The 19383-nt window shown below is 40.1% G+C and overlaps 1 protein-coding gene across 1 annotated transcript in view; it reads right to left on the reverse strand.

Moving 5' to 3' along the window:
* Nucleotides 1-1337: 1337 nt before the first annotated feature.
* LOC311256217 (alpha-2-macroglobulin-P-like) overlaps nt 1338-19383 on the reverse strand; it is a 30129-nt gene continuing 12083 nt past the window's right edge. Inside the window, exons 12-36 of the mRNA XM_084351067.1 lie at nt 18203-18427; nt 18015-18078; nt 17606-17751; nt 17163-17312; nt 16149-16286; nt 15877-15991; nt 15636-15756; nt 15120-15345; nt 14659-14785; nt 14205-14326; nt 13815-13866; nt 11421-11504; nt 10913-11089; nt 10544-10619; nt 10218-10374; nt 8697-8771; nt 7793-7955; nt 7509-7696; nt 3242-3454; nt 3029-3147; nt 2793-2883; nt 2629-2697; nt 2439-2544; nt 1818-1859; nt 1338-1415 (exon numbers count right to left, since the gene is read on the reverse strand). Of these exons, the coding sequence (XP_084207193.1) occupies nt 1411-1415; nt 1818-1859; nt 2439-2544; nt 2629-2697; nt 2793-2883; nt 3029-3147; nt 3242-3454; nt 7509-7696; nt 7793-7955; nt 8697-8771; nt 10218-10374; nt 10544-10619; nt 10913-11089; nt 11421-11504; nt 13815-13866; nt 14205-14326; nt 14659-14785; nt 15120-15345; nt 15636-15756; nt 15877-15991; nt 16149-16286; nt 17163-17312; nt 17606-17751; nt 18015-18078; nt 18203-18427 (3051 nt within the window). The 3' untranslated portion in view covers nt 1338-1410. The remainder of the gene's footprint in view (nt 1416-1817; nt 1860-2438; nt 2545-2628; nt 2698-2792; nt 2884-3028; nt 3148-3241; nt 3455-7508; nt 7697-7792; nt 7956-8696; nt 8772-10217; nt 10375-10543; nt 10620-10912; nt 11090-11420; nt 11505-13814; nt 13867-14204; nt 14327-14658; nt 14786-15119; nt 15346-15635; nt 15757-15876; nt 15992-16148; nt 16287-17162; nt 17313-17605; nt 17752-18014; nt 18079-18202; nt 18428-19383) is intronic.

Raw genomic sequence — 19383 nt, forward strand, 5'->3', positions numbered from 1 at the left:
GCATTTTTAAATGTTGCTGTATGAAAAGCATTGATTTTCCTCAAAATTAGACAAATTGGATAAAGTGAGTTTCAAAAAAACTCTCTTCATGTGATGTGGTCTGTGTAATAGCGTCTTCAGACCAAAATTAGCATGTATATGTAGGTTTTTAAAATGTGGGTAAACCCATTAAAAATAGGCGAACAACTCTTCTCACATTGCCAAGAGGCTTTCTGTTATTTGTTTTTCTTATGGGTCATGTGTATCATCATGAATGTGCCGGAAAAGCAGGGAGCAGTAGAAAGCAGCAGATCATATATCTCATCAGACTACATCCAAAAGACGTGAAACTTGTTTTAAAAAGTCTCAACAAGTACCATTCTGAATTAGATACATCGTTTTTTTCCAAAGCTTTTGATGACATTGCTGAGGAGTGAGACATCTAGCTTCTTTTTCATCTGTGTCAAGAGTTGCACATGCTCAGTAGCGATCAGGCAGCTGAAAGGCTCAGACCACACAGCAGTCACAAACAGCAGTTACATTTTCAAATCTTTAACTTCAGTCTCTCTTTCAAACTCAGAGCCGACTAAACAATCTTCAAGCGCTGCTTGACAGAGACGGATGGAAAGATACGAAGTCCTAACTTCCGCACACATCATCGCATCACACCTGAAAAGGAGAGTTCCAAGGAGATAAATAGTGGCCGCAGCAGGGTTAATTTACCTGGGAGTAAATCCTGATAAAACACATTCACAATGCACACAAAAGCCAGATGTTAGCGGGTCTAAGTGTTTGGCCAGTGTGAAAGGGGTATAATATTTTTGCACTGATGCAGGCCACCATCATTTGTATTTGTGAGATTCTCAATATATGATAGTGTTTAGTCATTGGCTTTTGCATTAGTTTGTGGTTAGAAGTAGTGCCACTGCTTTACTGTCTGGGACAACTGCTCATAGATGACTTCCTGGTTACCAGTAGCTGTACCACATCCTCATTCTTCTTTGTTAGTTTTACGAGCCTGGTTGTGGGTCACCATGGTCATATCCCAGCCGTTCACCTGTACTATTTTATCTCCCATCCTCATGCCTGCCTCATGTGCTGGTCATCCTATACAGGTATATATTGTATGTATATATATATATATATATATATATATACAGTATATATATACATACAGTGTGTATGTATGTATATATATATATATATATATATATATATATATATATATATGTGTGCATATATATATATATATATATATATATATATATATACATATATACATTTAGGCTAAAAAACGTACAAACTTCAAACAACTCCTGTTGTATTGTAAAAGTCACAGAAAATGGCTCAAAAATGCATTGACTTTATAATATATATTTTATTCTTTTCAGAAAGAGCCTGGAGGTTGAAAGGGAGACAACTCTTCACTCTTTAAGCTGCAAATCAAATAAAAGAATGTGATTAATTTCACTCAAAAAAAACACAGTCTACATTTGTCAGTAGATCTCTTTTGTTTCACTGGGTTACTGAAGTAACACATTCACTTTAATAAGAAGTTCATTCAGTTGTTATGTCTTGTGTATGTCTTATTGACTGATGATCTATAAATATTGTCTAATATAAAATGAATATAAAAAATAAAGGATAGCATTTATCAGTACTGAAGTAATTCAAAAGTATGTAAAAGTCTGGATGGTTATGACTAAGAACTTTACCATCCTCAATAAAGTCGTAAGGCTTCTCTAGAATATTTTAGGTTAAGGGGAAATGTTTCCATCTATTCAGTTAATATCTGAACAAATGTCACAGTGATCATATATATTATTACACATTGTTACCTGCAGCACAAGAGAATATGTACTCTGTCTCAGCCTGGTCACCTGAGAGGAAAAAGCTGAATTAGAACAACAGCGTTTGAACAAATAGAACAGTGAAAGCTCCTTCATTTCCCAAATGCCAGCTTCATTTGTTCATTAATCCATGTTCACTGGGCTCTAACCCATCATACCGTGGCCTGAGTGAATACTTGATTCTGACTCTGATTAGGTGCAGGCTGTCAACTCAGACCTGATACACGGACACAGACTTCACCAGTAGTTCCAGTGAAACCGTCTGTTCGATGTTCTAAACTAATGTGCTAGAGCTGACACTTGACTTTAGAAATAAATGAAATTAAAATTAAAATCTAAATCTCATTCTCTTATTTACAACACTGAATGTAGTCCTTCAGAGCATGAACACTGTAACAAACAGGATAGAAGAAGTAGCCTACACTCATGGCTGTAGCGGTGAACCATAAACTTGGTCAACTTTAAGTGTACGCTGGCTAAACTGTCCAATGATAAGTAAAGGTTAACTCATTAAAAGGTGACTAATCCCCCTGTTATGAAAGATCTGGGTAAACTGAGTTGTTATGTGTGTTTGCGTTGAACAGATGGCTGGACTGAGTGTCTGTTTACTTGGCTGATAGTAGTCATAGATCTTGACCACAGCTGGCTTCAGGTTCTGCACTGGGTGCTCCTCTTCAAGCTGTAAGCTGTGGTTGATGGGTTTGTCCTTTGCTAACTGTTGGAGGAAAAACAGATGACATAATCAGAAAACAAATGTGGAGAGCACCATCTATTGTTTTTCAATGTGAATTCCTCTCACCCTGTGTAAATACACAAGAACATGATCTTCCTTCTGTTCAACACGAGCCACCTGCAGGGCATCTTTGAGCTGTGAGGAGATGATATTCAGCTGGGTTATCACGTTGTCATGACAACAACAACCGACACAAATGATGTTCAGGTTAAGTTACTGGAATAACTCACCATCTGCAAAGACTGAGGGTGTGGGGCAAATCCAGAGAGCATTTTGATATCCAGGATCACCATGTTCGTACTGTTCTGCTTCCCACTATATCTGTAAAACAAATATAAAAATATGTTTTTGCACACAGCGAGACTGTGTTTTCGATGACCTACAACTAGAGAGGATAGTGTGCGTAGAATAGAAATATTCCTCTATTGTTGCTGCAAGTTGGATCTAGCTGCTGAACATTTCTTACAGGGACTTGAGCACCAGAGTGAGTTTAGGTCTCTGCAATATGCAGCTCGCCACTGCTTTGACCTCCACACCGAGAGTTGTGACATCAGCAGGAGTTGGGATGTTGTAGTGAAGAGACATCTGAAAAGAGTCCAACAGGAAGATTGTAATATTCATGATATTTAAATTTGAGGATTAAAGCAGAATTTGACATGTAGTGACCTGAGCCTCTGACCTGCATCGAAGCACATGCAGTGCCCTTCACCTCTAGGCTGTACTTTCCTGTCATATCTTTCAGCACGTCCTCCTGGTAGAGCAGTTTGTTGTCTTGATTCACATCAAATATCAGCTGGCCACTGGAAGACTGGACTGTCACTGTGCTTGAACCCTCCAGACTGAACACCAGAGTGGAGTAGAGAGCCAGAGCCTGAAGAGCCACCACTGTGTCCTACAACACACACACAGACACAGGAAAGTTGGACCTCAGTTATAGCAAACGTGTTTACATGTAGATTGTGTTTATTCTATGGTTCTTATCATCTACAGGAATCATCTGTTTTTTTTTATTATTGTTCCACCCGGTTTATAGAACTGACCAAGCGGCAACCTCTGGGTCTAAAAACTGAAGTCAACAAGGAAGTACCAACAACTGCAGTTCCTCTAATGGCCACTAGATGCTGGCTACAAAAGGAGGTCAATCCCCATTGAAGCCCATGTTAAAATGCTCAACTTTACAGCAGAAACAAACTTCTTTACAGCCTGGTACATAAGCAGTTTTGGTCTCTAGCTTATTTTCCCGCTCATGCAACTGGACAGGTGAATATTTGTATAACTCACTAATTTAAAATGCTAAAGTTTCTGTGTAATTAAAGGCGTGAATGCTTTGAGTTAGCTAGTTAGCTGGCTAGTAGGCTAGCTGTCTTGAACTCTCCACTGTGTTTGTGGTGTTGGTGCCTTTTAGAGAAGTTTAAATGTAGATATGGAACACATTACAGTATATGGCTTGCTGTGCATTTAATTGGACTAACAGACTGGAGTGGAGGGACAGACACCAGTGCTATGGATTAACAGTGACCCTGTAACTGGCAGACAGCAGCTGGAGCTGGTGAGCTTGGAGGAGTCAGCAGTGGGCAGAGTCAGGAGCTTCTGGAGGAATAGTCACCCAGAGTCAAGGAGGGCACAGAGTTTATCTTGTTGGTGAATGCTAACTTTAGTCAGAGGCATACAGTAACTGAACACAAACACAAACACACACCTCGGTGCCACTTGTTGCTTGCTATCTTGCAGCTACTGTTCAAAAAGGTATTCTAGATATTTGGGGTGAATGAGCCTGCAGTCAAAGTCATGTGAGTAACTTGAATCAACACAAATCACAGACTTACATGAATAACATGAGATGAAATTCGCTTGTCTTTATGTGTGAACACAGATAGCTTGTTAGCCTTAGCTATCTTGGTAGCTTTCAGTTTGGCAGGCTTGTTTAACTAACTAGGTTCGCTTCAGCTCCACCCACACTCCAACTATTGGTGTATTTTTGTTCAGCCGGGAGTCAGGCGGTGTCAGGCACTGCCAAGATGGTGACGGCAACTTGAAGATTCATTTTGGCTGATGAAAAACATCTCTGCTTCTCTTGGTGGAATAATCTCAGTGGTGAGTTCAACCTCAGTGGATGGAGCTAAAATGGTTTCTCTGGCTAAGAAGCACAGTGAAAAGGGCAAATATAAGACAGGGCTAATTATGAAGCTGCGTTGGGCACATACTGAAAACAAAATGCAGTCTATTCTAAAGCAAGAGTTAGCATAGCTGAACTCCTAAGGGACTAGCTTAAACTAAGCTACACTAGTTTATGTAGCTACACTGCTGACTTTAACTGCCATGGAATAACAAAAACACGTCATTACTATTTTCTCATTTTCTTGACACATTTAGTTATGGTGTAAGAATAAGATGCCATTTTAAGTTGTTTAAAATGTGTTAATGTAACCCAGCTGTAGTGTCAGCCAACTGAGTTTCTGTTAGCATTGTTTTGTGTAGTGCCCCTTTAAGACAAGTTAAGACAGGGTCATATTACCGCAGCGTGACGATGGCCAATAGCATTGTTTGTTACTGAGGGATCGCGGGCTCAGAGGTTCATTACTGCTGCGCCTTACTGCGTCACATATGTGTCTGCTCGACGGTGCTATGTGTTAGCCTGCTTTTTTTTTTCTTCTTTTTTTGTTGTTGTTTTTTTTATTTTTTATTATTGTTCTTATTTTCTTTATTTATTTATTTTCCTCCCTTCCCTTTTAAGTTTACTGACATTAATAATAATAACCTCAGTTTACGGTGATTGTTGCAGTGTTTATTTATATTTGATGATACATATATTTTGGAGCACCTGTCTGCTGTTCTGTGTTTATATGTACATTTCTAAATAAAGTTAAAAAAAAAAAAAAAATGTGTTAGCCTGCTTTTCTTCTCATTTATATATGATGTTTCCATGCTAGGTAAGCATTCATATTTCATGTGGCAATTGTCTGTGTTGTGATAAGTAATATGGTTATGTTCGACTGACCGAATTGGTAGCAGGTCAATGTTATTTGTACGTTAGCAGTAAAATGCTAATTCGCTAATAGCCGCCAATGCTAGGCGGACTTTACAGTTATTACTATGGTGTTTAATGTATGTTTGATGTGAAATGCAACGAGCTAAAACTCTGTGTAGTGCTATATTAAGAGTATGTTATATTGTTGGGCTGAGAGGTTCATTATGTGTCTGCTCGACGGTGCTATGTGTTAGCCTGCTTTTCTTCTCATTTATATATGATGTTTCCATGCTAGTGGGTGGTCAGTGGATCGGTGACGGTACGTTTCCTGTGGCTGCCTGGAGGACAGCTGCCGCCTGCCATCTATGGGATCTCGTCTGATCATTTTCAGGCAAAGCATTCACCTCACACTCACATATAGAGCTCTATATGACTATTTTTTTCTTTTTCGCTGGCCAGCAAAACATTTTTTGATAAGAGACGATTAAAGGACAGATGGAGAACTTTTCTCGTTTTTGAGTTGAAGACCGTCCGGTAGACTATTGAACTGTTCTCAAAAGCTGAGAAAGAGACTTTCAATTCAATCAGAATTTCCTCAGAAAGAGGGAAATGTATGTTGTGTTTTCTTGTTTTTTTTGTTCAACATATTGATAAAGAGTTGAGAAAGAGACTTTCAATTCAATCAGAATTTCCTCAGAAAGAGGGAAATGCATGTTGTGTTTTCTTATTTTCTTTGTTCAACATATTGATAAAGAGTTAAGGTTATACAGTGGTTGTATGATTTGCACTTTCAGCATTTGCATTCAGTGTAAAGGTGGAATGACGCATTTCAGTTCAGAAATTAATGAATGTAAATAAACTGAACAGGTAGTAAACTTCTACCATAACTCTGGTAAATCCATTATTATTACTATTGGTTACATTAAGAACCAACCTCACATTCTAATGTGTGGAAGACAAAGAAGAAGGAAATCAATATTTTCGGTGAAGCTGTGTCTCCATTGGTGGCCACCACGCCTTTCTCGCCAATCATCCGATAACAGCCTAAATGAAGCATGTCTGGTCGCCAGTCATTTCTCCACAATATAGATGGGCAAAACAACGTCTGACAGATAATTAAAAACACATGATCTATTCCAACCAACAAGGGTTAGTCTAAAAGAATCCTTTTAAAATCAAAGATGGCATAGGTTTTCTTACTTCCTAGCATCCTAGCACACAGTGCTGCCATCTTTACCTGGTCTGTGTTAACTTTAATGAATGAGACCTTGGACAGAGTACAATATGTGTGTCCAAAGAGAGAGTGAAATCTTTTTTTTATGTTATGTTTTATATTATGTAGATGGTAATCATACAAAAACAATATTATTGTAGTGGGCCTCTGTCAGAGATGGTGACAGTTTCATGCACACTGAAACAAACGTTACCTGCTTTTGTGATGAAGCAACTGTCCAATCAATCATTATTACCTCCAAAAGTACACTTACTTTATTATTTCCCGCCTTATAAGTCACTAAAAAAAACTAAGTATTGTAAAACAAACTGTATGGACCATGTGACTATAATAAATGTCCACTTGAACTACCACAAGGCTCTCCTGTTTGATCCTGCACTTCCCAGCACACAGCAGTTATCACTGTTTGGATGCAGGCTGTTGTGTGGACATCCCACCTTGGAAAAACGCTTCAGTCAGCACACATTTGACAAAAGTTAGCATACTAACAGGATACACAGCATCATGACTCATGTTAGCTGGTGTGTGCAGCTGATTAATGTCATTGCACTGACAGACAGAATTCCTCATGCTATGTTTGCTATGCTTGACCTTTAGCTGAAGAGGGTTTTTTTCTGATTTTATTTGTGGGCTTTGTCATTAGTGGTGTAGCCTTCAAGACTTTAATCAACAATAATGGAAGAAAAATTGTCGACCTCTACAGTAGCTCTGCCTCAGGCCCAGCTCCAACTGTTTGGGATGTACCTGTGTGGAGGAGAAGCCACCATATTGGTTCTGCTGCCCTGTGAGCCATCTGACGATGCGGGTGGCATAACCCAGGTCTTCAGCAGTAGGAGAGGCACTGAGTTTGGCCATCAGCACGTAGGAGCTGATCTCCACAGACAGAGAGGTTGACGTTTCTGTTGCTGTCTGAGACCAGTGGAGGAAACCTTCTACAAACAGACATCCACAAACAAATAAACGGGCACAAGGTAAGCTCCATTCACAGTAATGAAGCCTCAATAATTGCATTTAGGAGGATGATTCACCTTGGTTTAATGCAACCTTGTCGAGTTGCTGCAGAAGGTGAGCACGGGTCTCCATGTCTCCTGCCAGGGTGAAGACGTACGCCAGCAGAGCTGTGGTGTAGGTGTTATTGAGGTCACTGATGGACTCATTGAGGCAAGACAAGCTCCTGTTCACTGCATGATGCTGTAAATGAAATGAAAAAATGATAAAAAAAGAGATTGTTGTTGTTCATTTCATCAGCGGCCATGTAGAAATGATTCCACTCAGATACAACAGATGGTTTGTTGTGGTTGCGTGCAGGTGTGTGGGTTCAACATTTGTAGAAACTAGAAAGAGCAGACTGAGAAGACATAACCTAGTGTAATTAAAAAGGCAAAGTGATGGAAACTTAACTGACACTTACAGTACATGTATTTATGACACAAGTGTGTCAAAAACATGTCAGCCAACAATCTACTCCCTTTTTCCAGATGCTCACACCAGAAAGTCAGACATGATAATCCCTCTCTGGCTTCCCACCCATGAACATTACCAACTGTGTGTGTTGGAACAGATTTACATTCATTCCAGGCTTAAAATGAGTTTTACATATTTGAGGCAGGGCAGCAGAAAATACTAGTTTCACCCAAATCAGTGATGAACGTTCTAAAGCTGTGTTTTTGTACAGTAATCTGTGAGGCCCAGTCACTTAGGTGGTCTGGCATACTTACTGAGTGCAGGATGAGTCATCAACATTTTATCATTTTCCAGGAAGTTACAACCCTAAAGAATACCTACAAAATGACTTTTTGCTGTTGTTGGGCCTGATACCGGCCTATAGTGTGAAAGCAAGACATACAGTATGTGATAAAATCACTTCAACATCAATTTTGACTTCATGGAAACTTACAGATCAAATTTTTGAAAACAGATGCTTTGACTTACAGTGACTGTCATGTTCATCTCCAAGAAGGCAGCAGTGATGTAAGCGCTGAGAGTCACTTCATCAGACACACCGCCCTGTAGAGGGGATTCAAAGATTCAAGAATCAAGATTCAAAGATTTATTTGTCACATGCAATTATACAAGTACAGCAGCAGGGAAATTAAATTGCAAACCACTCCGTCGACTGTGCAAAAAAATTGTGCAACCAGAAAATAAAATTTAAATAAGAAAATAAATCTGAAAAAGAGAATAAAATAGCAAACTTAATTTTAAATAGAAACACTATATATATACATATTATAAACAAGAAATAGATATAAATAAGAGACAAAGACAAAAGTATTTACAGAAAAAGAAGAAGACCGTGTGTAGCAGGGTGTGTATGTATGTGTGTGATATATGGTGTGTGCTGAGTGTGTGTTATGTTGGTTTATGAGAGTTAATTGTCTGAATGGCCTAAGGGAAGAAGCTCCTCCTCAGACGCTCAGTCCTGGCCATGACACTGCATAGGCACTTGCCAGAAGGCAGCTTCACAAACAGTTCATGGTTGCGGTGGTGAAGGCCCATCATGATCCTGGTCACTCTGGACCTGCACCGCCTGATGTAAATGTCCATAAGGCAGGGCAATGCAGTTCTAGTGATGGGCTCAGCACATCGGATCACTCTATAGAGAGATTTCCAGTCCTGGGCGCTGCAGTTGCCGTACCAGGCGGGGATGCTTCCAGAGATGACGAAAAAGGTGAAGGTTTTCTGCAGCCCTATGGAGATCTTAAATTTCCTCAGACATCTGAGATGATACAGGCGCTGCCTAGCCTTCTTCACCAGCGAGGTGATGTGAGTTGTCCATGTTAGGTCCTCAGAGATATGAACTCCGAGGTACCTATAGCTGCTCCACCGGGGTCCCGAATATCTTTAGTGGTGCATAATGGGACCTCTGCTTCTCCCTCCTGAAATCTACTACCATCTCCTTGGTCTTGGTGACGTTCAGGTCCAGGTTGTTGGTCTTGCACCATGTTGTTGGAGATCAGGCGCTGATCTCCAACAACATGGTGCAAAAGCAGTCAACCTGTAGTCAGTCAAATCCTTAGTCTGTGTCATCCGCAAGTTTCACGATGGTGTTGGTGCTGTGTGTGGCTGCACAATCATTGGTGTACAGGGAGTAGAGCAGGGGGATCAGGACACAGCCTTGGGGGGCGCCTGTGTTGAGGGTGCGTGTGCTGGAGGTGCAATTTCCGATCTTCACCACCATGCATCAGGATGCATAAAAGACTCTCCAAAATCCAGGATGGAAACGAATCTTGTGACTGCCCGTAATGCTAAACAGTACTTTTACTATTAGTATCACAGTCTATTCTGCAGCTTTTGGCAATTTCCTTGGTTTACTGATCCTTATGAAACCATGAGCTGTCAGTCCAAACGCACACAAAGGAAGATTGTACTACAGGCGGGCTTGCTGAAAATCCTGATGTGAAATACATTGCAGTGATTTTCATACATACGCTACAAGACTTTTCAGAATACCTTCATTCTGTTGTTAAAAAGGCTTCCTGACTGCTCAAAACAGCCATTTTCTCGTTGTTTACTCTCCAGCCAATCCTTAGTCTGTTGAATCTTCTCTGGGTCAATGTAGACGAAAGACTGTGCTTTGACAAAGGATCTTAGCACAAAAGCAGTCAACCTGTAGAAGAGTTAAACAAGGTTAGATATTCACAAAAAAAAGATGTGCCTGTGTCACCAGTTACCATGATGCACTAATTATAATCAGATACCAGATAATTAGTACAATGTTCAATGTTAACGTTTATTTATGTGTTGTTCTTTGGGTGTGTATTCAGTGGTGTTCTCACCAGGTGTTCCCGACTCCTGTTCCGAATGTACTGTAAGCACCATCAATGTGCTTGTAGTTAAGCTGTCTCTGATAGCCTGTATAATAATAATAACAAACAAATCAAGATGATTATTATTATTATATGTCAAAGAATTTGGTGTAAAAGACATCTTTACTTTTTTACATTTAAACTGCTCACACTTTTTTTAATGTATATATACTGTATACATATATTTTTTTATAAATTACCCAAGAGCCTCCGAGCCACTCTGACATACAGTAGGTTGCAAACAGCAGACCGTTTCAGCTGGTGCACCAGCTAGTTAGAAGTCCATGACTAGATACGTGAGTTTTTGTCTTCGTCTTGAAAACACCAACAGAAACTCACCACTGGTCAGGAAGTTGGTAGCTTTTTCCATGATGGTTGTGGTCAGCTGATGTGTGTTTTTCAGGTACTGGAGGATGTAGATATTAGGGGCCAGGAGCGCCATGTTCTGCTCGCCACATCCATATGGCATCTTCAGCAGTCCATCCAGGTTCTTCAGGGCTCGGCCCAGAATGTCGCCTGCACAGAAATGAATTGCCCATCTCAAGAGTTTTTTGCAAATTGTTCATTTTTTTCACATTGAAATGACTTTCAATGGATTGTCTGGAATATAGTGAATCAATCTATAAACTCATGGCAGTCATAACAAACAGTAAAATTAGGCTATGTCAAATTTGAAGTTAGTGGGCTACAAAATGCACATTTTATATATTTTATTTTATAGCCCAAGATCACAATCACATTACCTCAGTGGGCTGTGTACCACACAGCAAAGTATGTTGTATGAAAGGGACTTCCAGTAATTGTTTTGTTACAGCTATCATGAATGAAATTCGAGTAATCTGATTACCCAGCACTGATAGTGAAGCACGGGCAGATCCATCGATCACATTCTCAGGGAGTAGTAGTTCTATTTCTTCTGTCAAAGCTTCTCCTGGGAACAGAAATAAACAAAACAACACATGGATCAGCACTGGTGCTGAGGCAACTTCCAAATTACAGATGTCAGTTCGAATGATTACTGAATTAAATGCCATAGGATTTGCTACTTATGGGTAAGGGGCCAGAATTCAGAGGTAGCAGCAGCATGATGGCTTACTGCTGCTCGCTGTAGCTTTCTTTGGCTGGAGCAACTACCTGCAGTTAGCAAATAGATCAGTTAGCTATGAAGCTAAGTGACCCTGTTAGCTGAAGAGAGGGCAGCTCAGCTCTTCTTAGCTCGGTAAAAAAGAGAAACTGAAATTCAGATGGTAGATGGTTGTATTTTTCTGCAAAGAAAAGAAAAGGTGTAAAAATACTGTAACAAACTGCCATACTACTGTTGGGACCCACAGATGAAGTCGTTCACTGTGGATTTCAAAATGGACTCTGAACTGGTCAGGGTAACAGACCCCCCTCTGACCAGATAGTCAAAACTCCAGCTCCTTCCTTTGTTCTCTCTCTTCTCCACCTCTCTCCCCACGGGGCTGCCTGCCATCAAGATCTCTTCTTCTGGATCTTCTGGGCCAAACAGCTGCTGACAGCTGACAGCTGCATTTCTAGCAGGCCCAAAGAACTTCTCCTCACTGCAGCAACACGAGGTCCTGCTAGTATTCCAGCTCAGTTAGCACCAGCCACTGCGATGCAAAGCTTGCCAGCTAAATCCACAACCTGAGCAAGTCAGCACCGAGCTGCTATCCTTGCAAAGGAAAGGAGCGACCAGTTTCCTCTATCTGCTGTCTTTCATCAGACCTTGCACAGCAAGAACAGCATTGTTCAACATTGGAATTCCAACCTTCTCCTGCTTGGCTCATCAGCAAAGGAACCACCAGCACCTTTTCTTCAAAGACTGGTAATGTTGAACTGGGCCTAGATAGCACAGCATAGCACAGCCAAGCACAGGACTTTAAACTCTGGTTGATATAATGCACATGTGTTAAATCTACAGTATGTGTTTGTTCATTGTTTGAGGGTTATTGTGATCTCAGGTCAGGTTATTGGTAGTTTGCCTTCCTAGACGGCTAATTTGACGTTAGTAGACTCAGGGTCTTTGCATGCAACTAACTATCTTCTATAACCTGGCATCACGTCTCACACACACACGCACACTCCTTCAGCCTACAATCACACTCACAGTGAGCACATGATGCGAGAACCACCATTGTTTCTTTGTTCTACCAGACACACACACACACACACACACACACACACACACCTGCATATAGTACATGTTAGTTAGATTGTGTGTTTTCATCTTTGTGTTAAATAAAAGACTTTTTGACCTTCATGCTGTCTATTTAATGTTGCACAAGAGTGAATGTTGTCAACCTCGAATCTGTCAAGGACTCCAGAATCCTTCAACCATTACAGCTGTTATGGTGATTATGGTCTTAGTTATTAAGTTAATTATTAATCAGAGTTACAAACAGTTTAGTACCTTTTTATGAGACTGATTTGGTGAATTGGCTATCTTTTAGTTGATCTAATGTAAATTGGATCTCATTATTAATCATAATGAGTGATTGTCCCTGATAATCATTAATATAATAATAATAATTATTATTGATAGCTAAATTTAACCCAAAACTCCCTATTAATGTTGCATGAGCACTACATAATGGTGCCTCATGTGAAGTATGTACACTACTTACCCCCATCTGAAACTACTGGGACTATTGGACTGTCACCTCTTGAGGTACAAAGTGGTATTTGAGGCAGGATGGCCCGGGGCTAGCTAGTTTGCATGCTAACTTTAGTAGAGTAGTTGTGTTTGACACAATATCAACACTGTTTCTTCACACTCTGTTGATAATGTTGGTTCATGTTTTGAATGTTTTAAACTAAAATTCTGGCCATATATTACAAATTGCTTTTTTAAATATTGCTAATTGCCCTAATTTGCTACACTTATAATGATCACCATGAAGACCAAGAAGCTATAAGTCTTACCTTTGTTGGAAATATTGAAATTCTAATGGTCATTTGGGTTTGCTCAATGTCTGGCTGTCAGTCATGACCATGTTTTTAAACAAGAACATGCAATGGGTAGTGTGGTAGGACAGCTGCAGAAATTGTTTCACTAAAAATATTTTGAAAATATAAGAAAACCTTTCAAATAAATCTCATATACAGAACATTTAAAACACATACAAGATACATACAGCACAGACGGTAATTAATAAACACTGCACAAGTGTTTGACCCTAAAACAGGAGACAGCCTCAGAGATGTTGGCATTAACACTCCTGGTCCAAACCAGACTGACCTTTAGGACAGAGCAGCCAGTTGTAGGTTTTTGTCATCTCAGTTCCCTCGGCCTGAGAAGAGAAGAGGTGGGAGATCATTTAAAGGATAACTACTTTAAATGATCTGATCTTTTAAATGATGCTGTGTGTTGATGCCCCGTCACTCGCATTGTCTGGATATATCGGCGCTACACTGGATCTAATTTCGTCCGAACGACTTCAAATGACACCAAAGTTATCTGGGTGAGTAAATGATCATATATTTTGCTAGAAATAAGGTCCAGGTTGTAAAAAACGGTAGTTATCCTTTAACTTGTACGTGTGTGTAAACGCTTGTTGGTTGTTATCATCAAATGTAAGGTTATTAGTTCTGGCCCATACTCTTTGTTGTCTTGCTTTAAGGTACTCACCTTTACTATAAGAGGTCGTGTGACCACATCAATGCGACCTCTCTCTGGCACGCTCACAATCTCATTGTCACATGACATGTGAGATGCCACAGCCTCAGCAGTTACTGACACATTCACAACCCCTAAAAAGATCCATTATCCATTACTGACATATTCAGTTTTTGTTGCAGTTGTGTCAGAGTATTGTTACTCTGTGGAGACTGGAGTTTATGGTGCTGTACAATGTGGTACAATATGAACGTGGCTCTGAACTCATCATAAAAACAAATGAAATATGACACACATTGTGAAGGAAAATTCTGTTTAGACGGCATTAGATTGAGCTAGTTTGAAGCATTTAACACATGTATGGTGGTCAGAGCTATGCATGAAATATGTAACATGAGAAAATCAGAACCACAGTTCTATTTGTAAAAAATAGTGTTGACAAAAACTCTGAATGTTTGACCCTTACCTAAGACTGAGGGGATCATGGTCCAGCTGAGGGTTTTGCGGTCATTGGCACACAGACAGGATGTGTACTGGTCACCAGAGAGAGGGGTGACGGTGTAATCTAAGGATGGGGCCAGACTCACACTGACCTAAGAAACACAATCTCATTTTTGAATCGGTAAAGTTACCAAAAAAAAAAATTGACAGTCGCATAGCTGTGAACAAACTTAATCAAGAAAAGAAAAGAAGCAAGCATTATTGTAAGGACTATTTTAAGGCAATCATCAATATGTATTTCTTTAAATAAGTGATTCTATTGTATCTATCTATAATCGCAGTGTCTTCTTTTTAGGACAGGACGGTTGTGTCAAATGTACATTTCATGTAGATTCACCAGTTTATTAGCAGAATACATCTCTTGACTCCAGTACCTAAAGTCTTTCATGCACTACAGACAATAAGTGATGGGAAGGTATTGATTACCATAATGCAGCTGGACAGGTAGTTGAAGGTGGTTGCCTTCAGTTCAAAGTGCTCCCCTCGGATGATGGAGTAAGGCAGGCTGAGCTCGAGGAAGAACGGCTGGAAGACAGTGAACTGTTTACGAGGAGCCAAGCCAAAACCCTGAGGGGACAAACAGAACGCCTCCGTCTCCCAGGTGGTGATGGTGTCTGGGACGGTGAGGGACACATCCTTTGTTCCAGCCTCCCTGGACCAGCAAATACACAGACAGATTTTACATCTGTTAATTTTAGTCTGTGTAACTTATTACTGTGCTTTGGGTAGCACTGTACTGTCTGCTATTTTGGATTGAAGCTGTATACAGCTCCCAAAATTTCCCCAATGGACAATAAAGTATATCTTATAATATCTTGGATTCACATTTTGGTATATCGAACTCTCTGTGAAGTTTTCTTTTCAGAACAGTTTCAGCTTAATTTTCTTTACAACATTGAAAAACATGGCGGTCATGTAAAGAAGCTTGTGACAGATGCTCACCCAACTTCCACCAAATTCCATATCCATGTCTCGGGGAAGAAAGTGCGGACCGTAACAATTGGTAGAGCAGCAACATGTGATAGAAGATCCTCATGTGATGATTTAAGTAGATACGCAACATCTGATGAAACAGGACAACTTTCAACCAGAGTGAGAGGTAGACTTGAAACAATGAATTTCAGGTTTTTCTTGCAAGTATTCAGCATGCATTACTTAATTTGACCAAAGAAAGAAGTCTCACAAGGGTGGTGGTGGTGGTAGTATCGAGTAGTAAATCGGTGGTATTGTGTTCCCTTGAAGTTCACACATGATGGCATCCTAAAGAACAAATTTGTTGCCATCTTCAGGCCCAAATTCTAGACAAACCAACAACATATGACATGTCACTGCAGAGCTGGATCAGTATTGTAGTATCCATTGTTCAGATTGTTATTCAGCCTTGTATTTGCACAGCGAATATGCAGTCAGCGATCCATTAGAGGTAATATTATTACTTATTAACATAAGAATTACCTTGAAAACTCCATAGGCGCTGTTGTCATCACCATGTGGCATAATATATCTTCTTTGTCTCACATTTAAACATGATACAGGATCTTCTACATCATTTGGGAAACCGGAGGCTTTCTTTACTGGCAGCAAGTCAAATATCTGAAAAGAAAGATGACAGCCAAGGCTATAAATGACCAAGGACTGACTCAGAGAAAAGTCTCAACAGCTATATGGTACTCTTTTACAGGAAAAATGCTACAGTTTGTATCAGTGAAAAAACACTGGTGCCTTTCTGTGCAGTAAAACTACTTTAGTACCACATTCATATTATATGAGAGGCAGTGTAGTGATGGGAATGAATCCAAATTAGGATTAGGATTTTCAACACATTAGACAGCCTGAAACCCCATTTGAAGAAGATTATTTCTCCAGGGGAGGTCAGGTGATTTTAATATTACTTGCTCTGGTCATTACTTTTAATCCCTCCCAGAGAGTGCATGTGGATAATTTTTTTATCCCAATTACACAATTACCTCCTGTTTTTTGACAAACTTGCTTGTCGCCCCTCTAATTTAAATCACCTGGATCGACATACATGTATTCTAAAGTGGATGGTGTGAAGTGCTTCCACTTTTTTACATCAGCTGGGTGACAAATTTGACTTCAGTGTGAAAAATTGTTTTGATGGAGACACCACATAAGGATGTAAAAAGCTAATCAAATGTGTTGTTTTAATGGAAAAAATGTTTCTTTTGAGCATTGTTTCCCTGAAGCCTATATTCACCTAAATGTCTTTCATATCTCTGTTTGATCCGACTGAGTTAAGACTCATAAAGGAGTACGATTCTTGACTCACATAGTATTGCTGCCTCCCCTTGCTCCCATCTCATTACTTTACTTTCCCTGATAACATTTTGCCCACCAGTCACAGGACGTAGACCTGTACCTTTCAGGTTACAAACCTACCACTGTAACATGGTACACAATATGTTAAAAAAAATATATAATCCATCTGCTGTATTTGCCAGTAGTTACCTTGTCTTCATCCAGAGTCTTCCCTGGCTCCATGATGAGGACACTCTGGTCAACGGCACTCACACCACACAGAGAGTCCGGCTGGGCCGTCACCTGCAGGGTGGTTTCCTCTCCTGGTACGGCTGAAGACGGAGAAAACTCCAAGGACACCTGACACATACAATTACATGCATACACACATGCACATTCACACACAGACACACAAGTAGTAATATAATATGGACACATTTCCTTATGTATAGATGTTGGAAAGTGTGTTTAGATTTCCATCACAGTGTCCCTAGAACATATCACATGATCACGTGTACTTGTGCCTCCCAAGTGAAATCATTGAGAAACTAGATGCCTAAGTATTAGACCAAACTCATATATCATTTCAGACCTAAAGCTGAAAAGCTCAGATGAATCTCCATACATGTATGCCTTTTTCTTTTCTCACTGACCTTGTTACTGAAGCATTTCTCTGTGGAGAAGTCAGCACTGTGTGCAATCACAGTTTCACTGGGGAGGACGGTGTAAGCCACAACCTGGATGACTGGTGCTATCTCTGGAGACACCTTCAACGTAAAGGACACCTCGCCCTCAGTCACTGAAACAGCAAACTGAGTGTTATGATCCAATGTATCAACCAACACAACACACATCCTCTGCAGATTACATCAACAAGTATATGTGTGAAAACTAAACGATAAATCTGAGATAATTTCCTTCTTTCTCTCCCATTATCTCCCCTGTCTTTCTCCACCAAGTGTAAAACAGAACACAGAACTGGAATGAGAGTGGTGCGAACAAATCTGACTCTGTGAGTGGAGGATGCTTGTTAAACTCTTGGTTCAAACAATCTTTAAGTACCATGATTATTTTGCACGTCCACCTTTTTAAGTCCTTGCGTGACAATGGTTCCTCTGGATAAGATCTGCAGAATTAAAGGGAAAATGGTAGAAGTGTTTAATTCCCCTTCAGCTCAGAACAGGCCAAAAGATTTTCTAAAGATCAGATTCTAGCTGAGTTGTTGCAGTTTATTGCATAGCGCTACTCACCAAATACATGATATCCACAGAGCCCTGTGTCTCTCCTACTATTGTATATTGGATGGAGATGGTCTCTTCCTTTTCACAGGGAAGGGGTATGTCCTTCCCCTTCACCTCCAGAGAGCTGACTGATTTAATATGAGGAGCAGACGGTTGGACCGAGGACAATGTGTGATGTGCCCTCTCATAGTGTGGACTTTGATGTGATGGCTCAGGCCTTTGTGTGAGGCTTGCCTGGATTGTAAAGAAGAAGAAGTGCTATTTACCAACTAAAAAATAATACAACATTTTTTTATGCCTCTGCACCTGAGGAATTATGTTTTCTGTCTGAAATATGTCCATCCATCCCATTCTTGCGAACGCGATATCTCAGGAACACCTTGAATGACACACAACTGTCAACTGTCCACTTGGACTCAAGGATCAACTGATTAGATTTTGGTGGTCAAAGGTTAATGTGACCTCACGTCTGTCCCATTCTCAGGAATGTCTAAAGGCAATTTCCTCAAATTTGGAATAAAGCGGCTGAAAGGTGGTTCTCACCAGAAATTCTTCACTGGACTCGTACACGTCAATACAGAGAAAACTTCTGTTTCACCAAGAAATTTACCTTTTAATAATTCCTTCTAAGTCTTCACAACATAGGCCATATTATATGAGACTGTACGCAAATGGATGCAAAACCTAACTGATGCGCAGAGGCTTACAACAGAGAGCTTATAATTCTAGTTTAATACCATTTTTTTAACATAGCTGTTTGCAGGGCAGTGATGTAATGTAACTATTTGTTGCTGTATAAGATTAATAATTCGAATCTGATGATGGGTGGTGATGATTGCTGTCACCAAGTTTTGCCCACAGGTTAGCTGACATGTAGCCTACAGCTAACAGATTTGGCTGCCCAGTAATAGTAAGTTTGTTGGGAAAGCTACAGTTATCAACATTACCTAGTAATGATATGATATTATAGGGAATCCAACCTGGTGGCAGGATTGAGAATAACTGTAGGAATAACCAGTCTTCTTGCTGACGATCTTGTTTGCTTTTGTGGGTTATATAGCAGCATCAGTATTACATTCTGATGGTTTTGTTACTCCTTAAGGTACGTTGAACATAGGTGTTGGCTGATAGTGTTACCTAAGTTACTGACCCTTGGTTAATCCCCTTCTTTGACTGTCCTTGAACCTCTC

Source organism: Pagrus pagrus (genome assembly GCF_965226575.1).
Source record: "Pagrus pagrus genome assembly, chromosome: 4".
Classification (NCBI taxonomy): Eukaryota; Metazoa; Chordata; class Actinopteri; order Spariformes; family Sparidae; genus Pagrus; species Pagrus pagrus.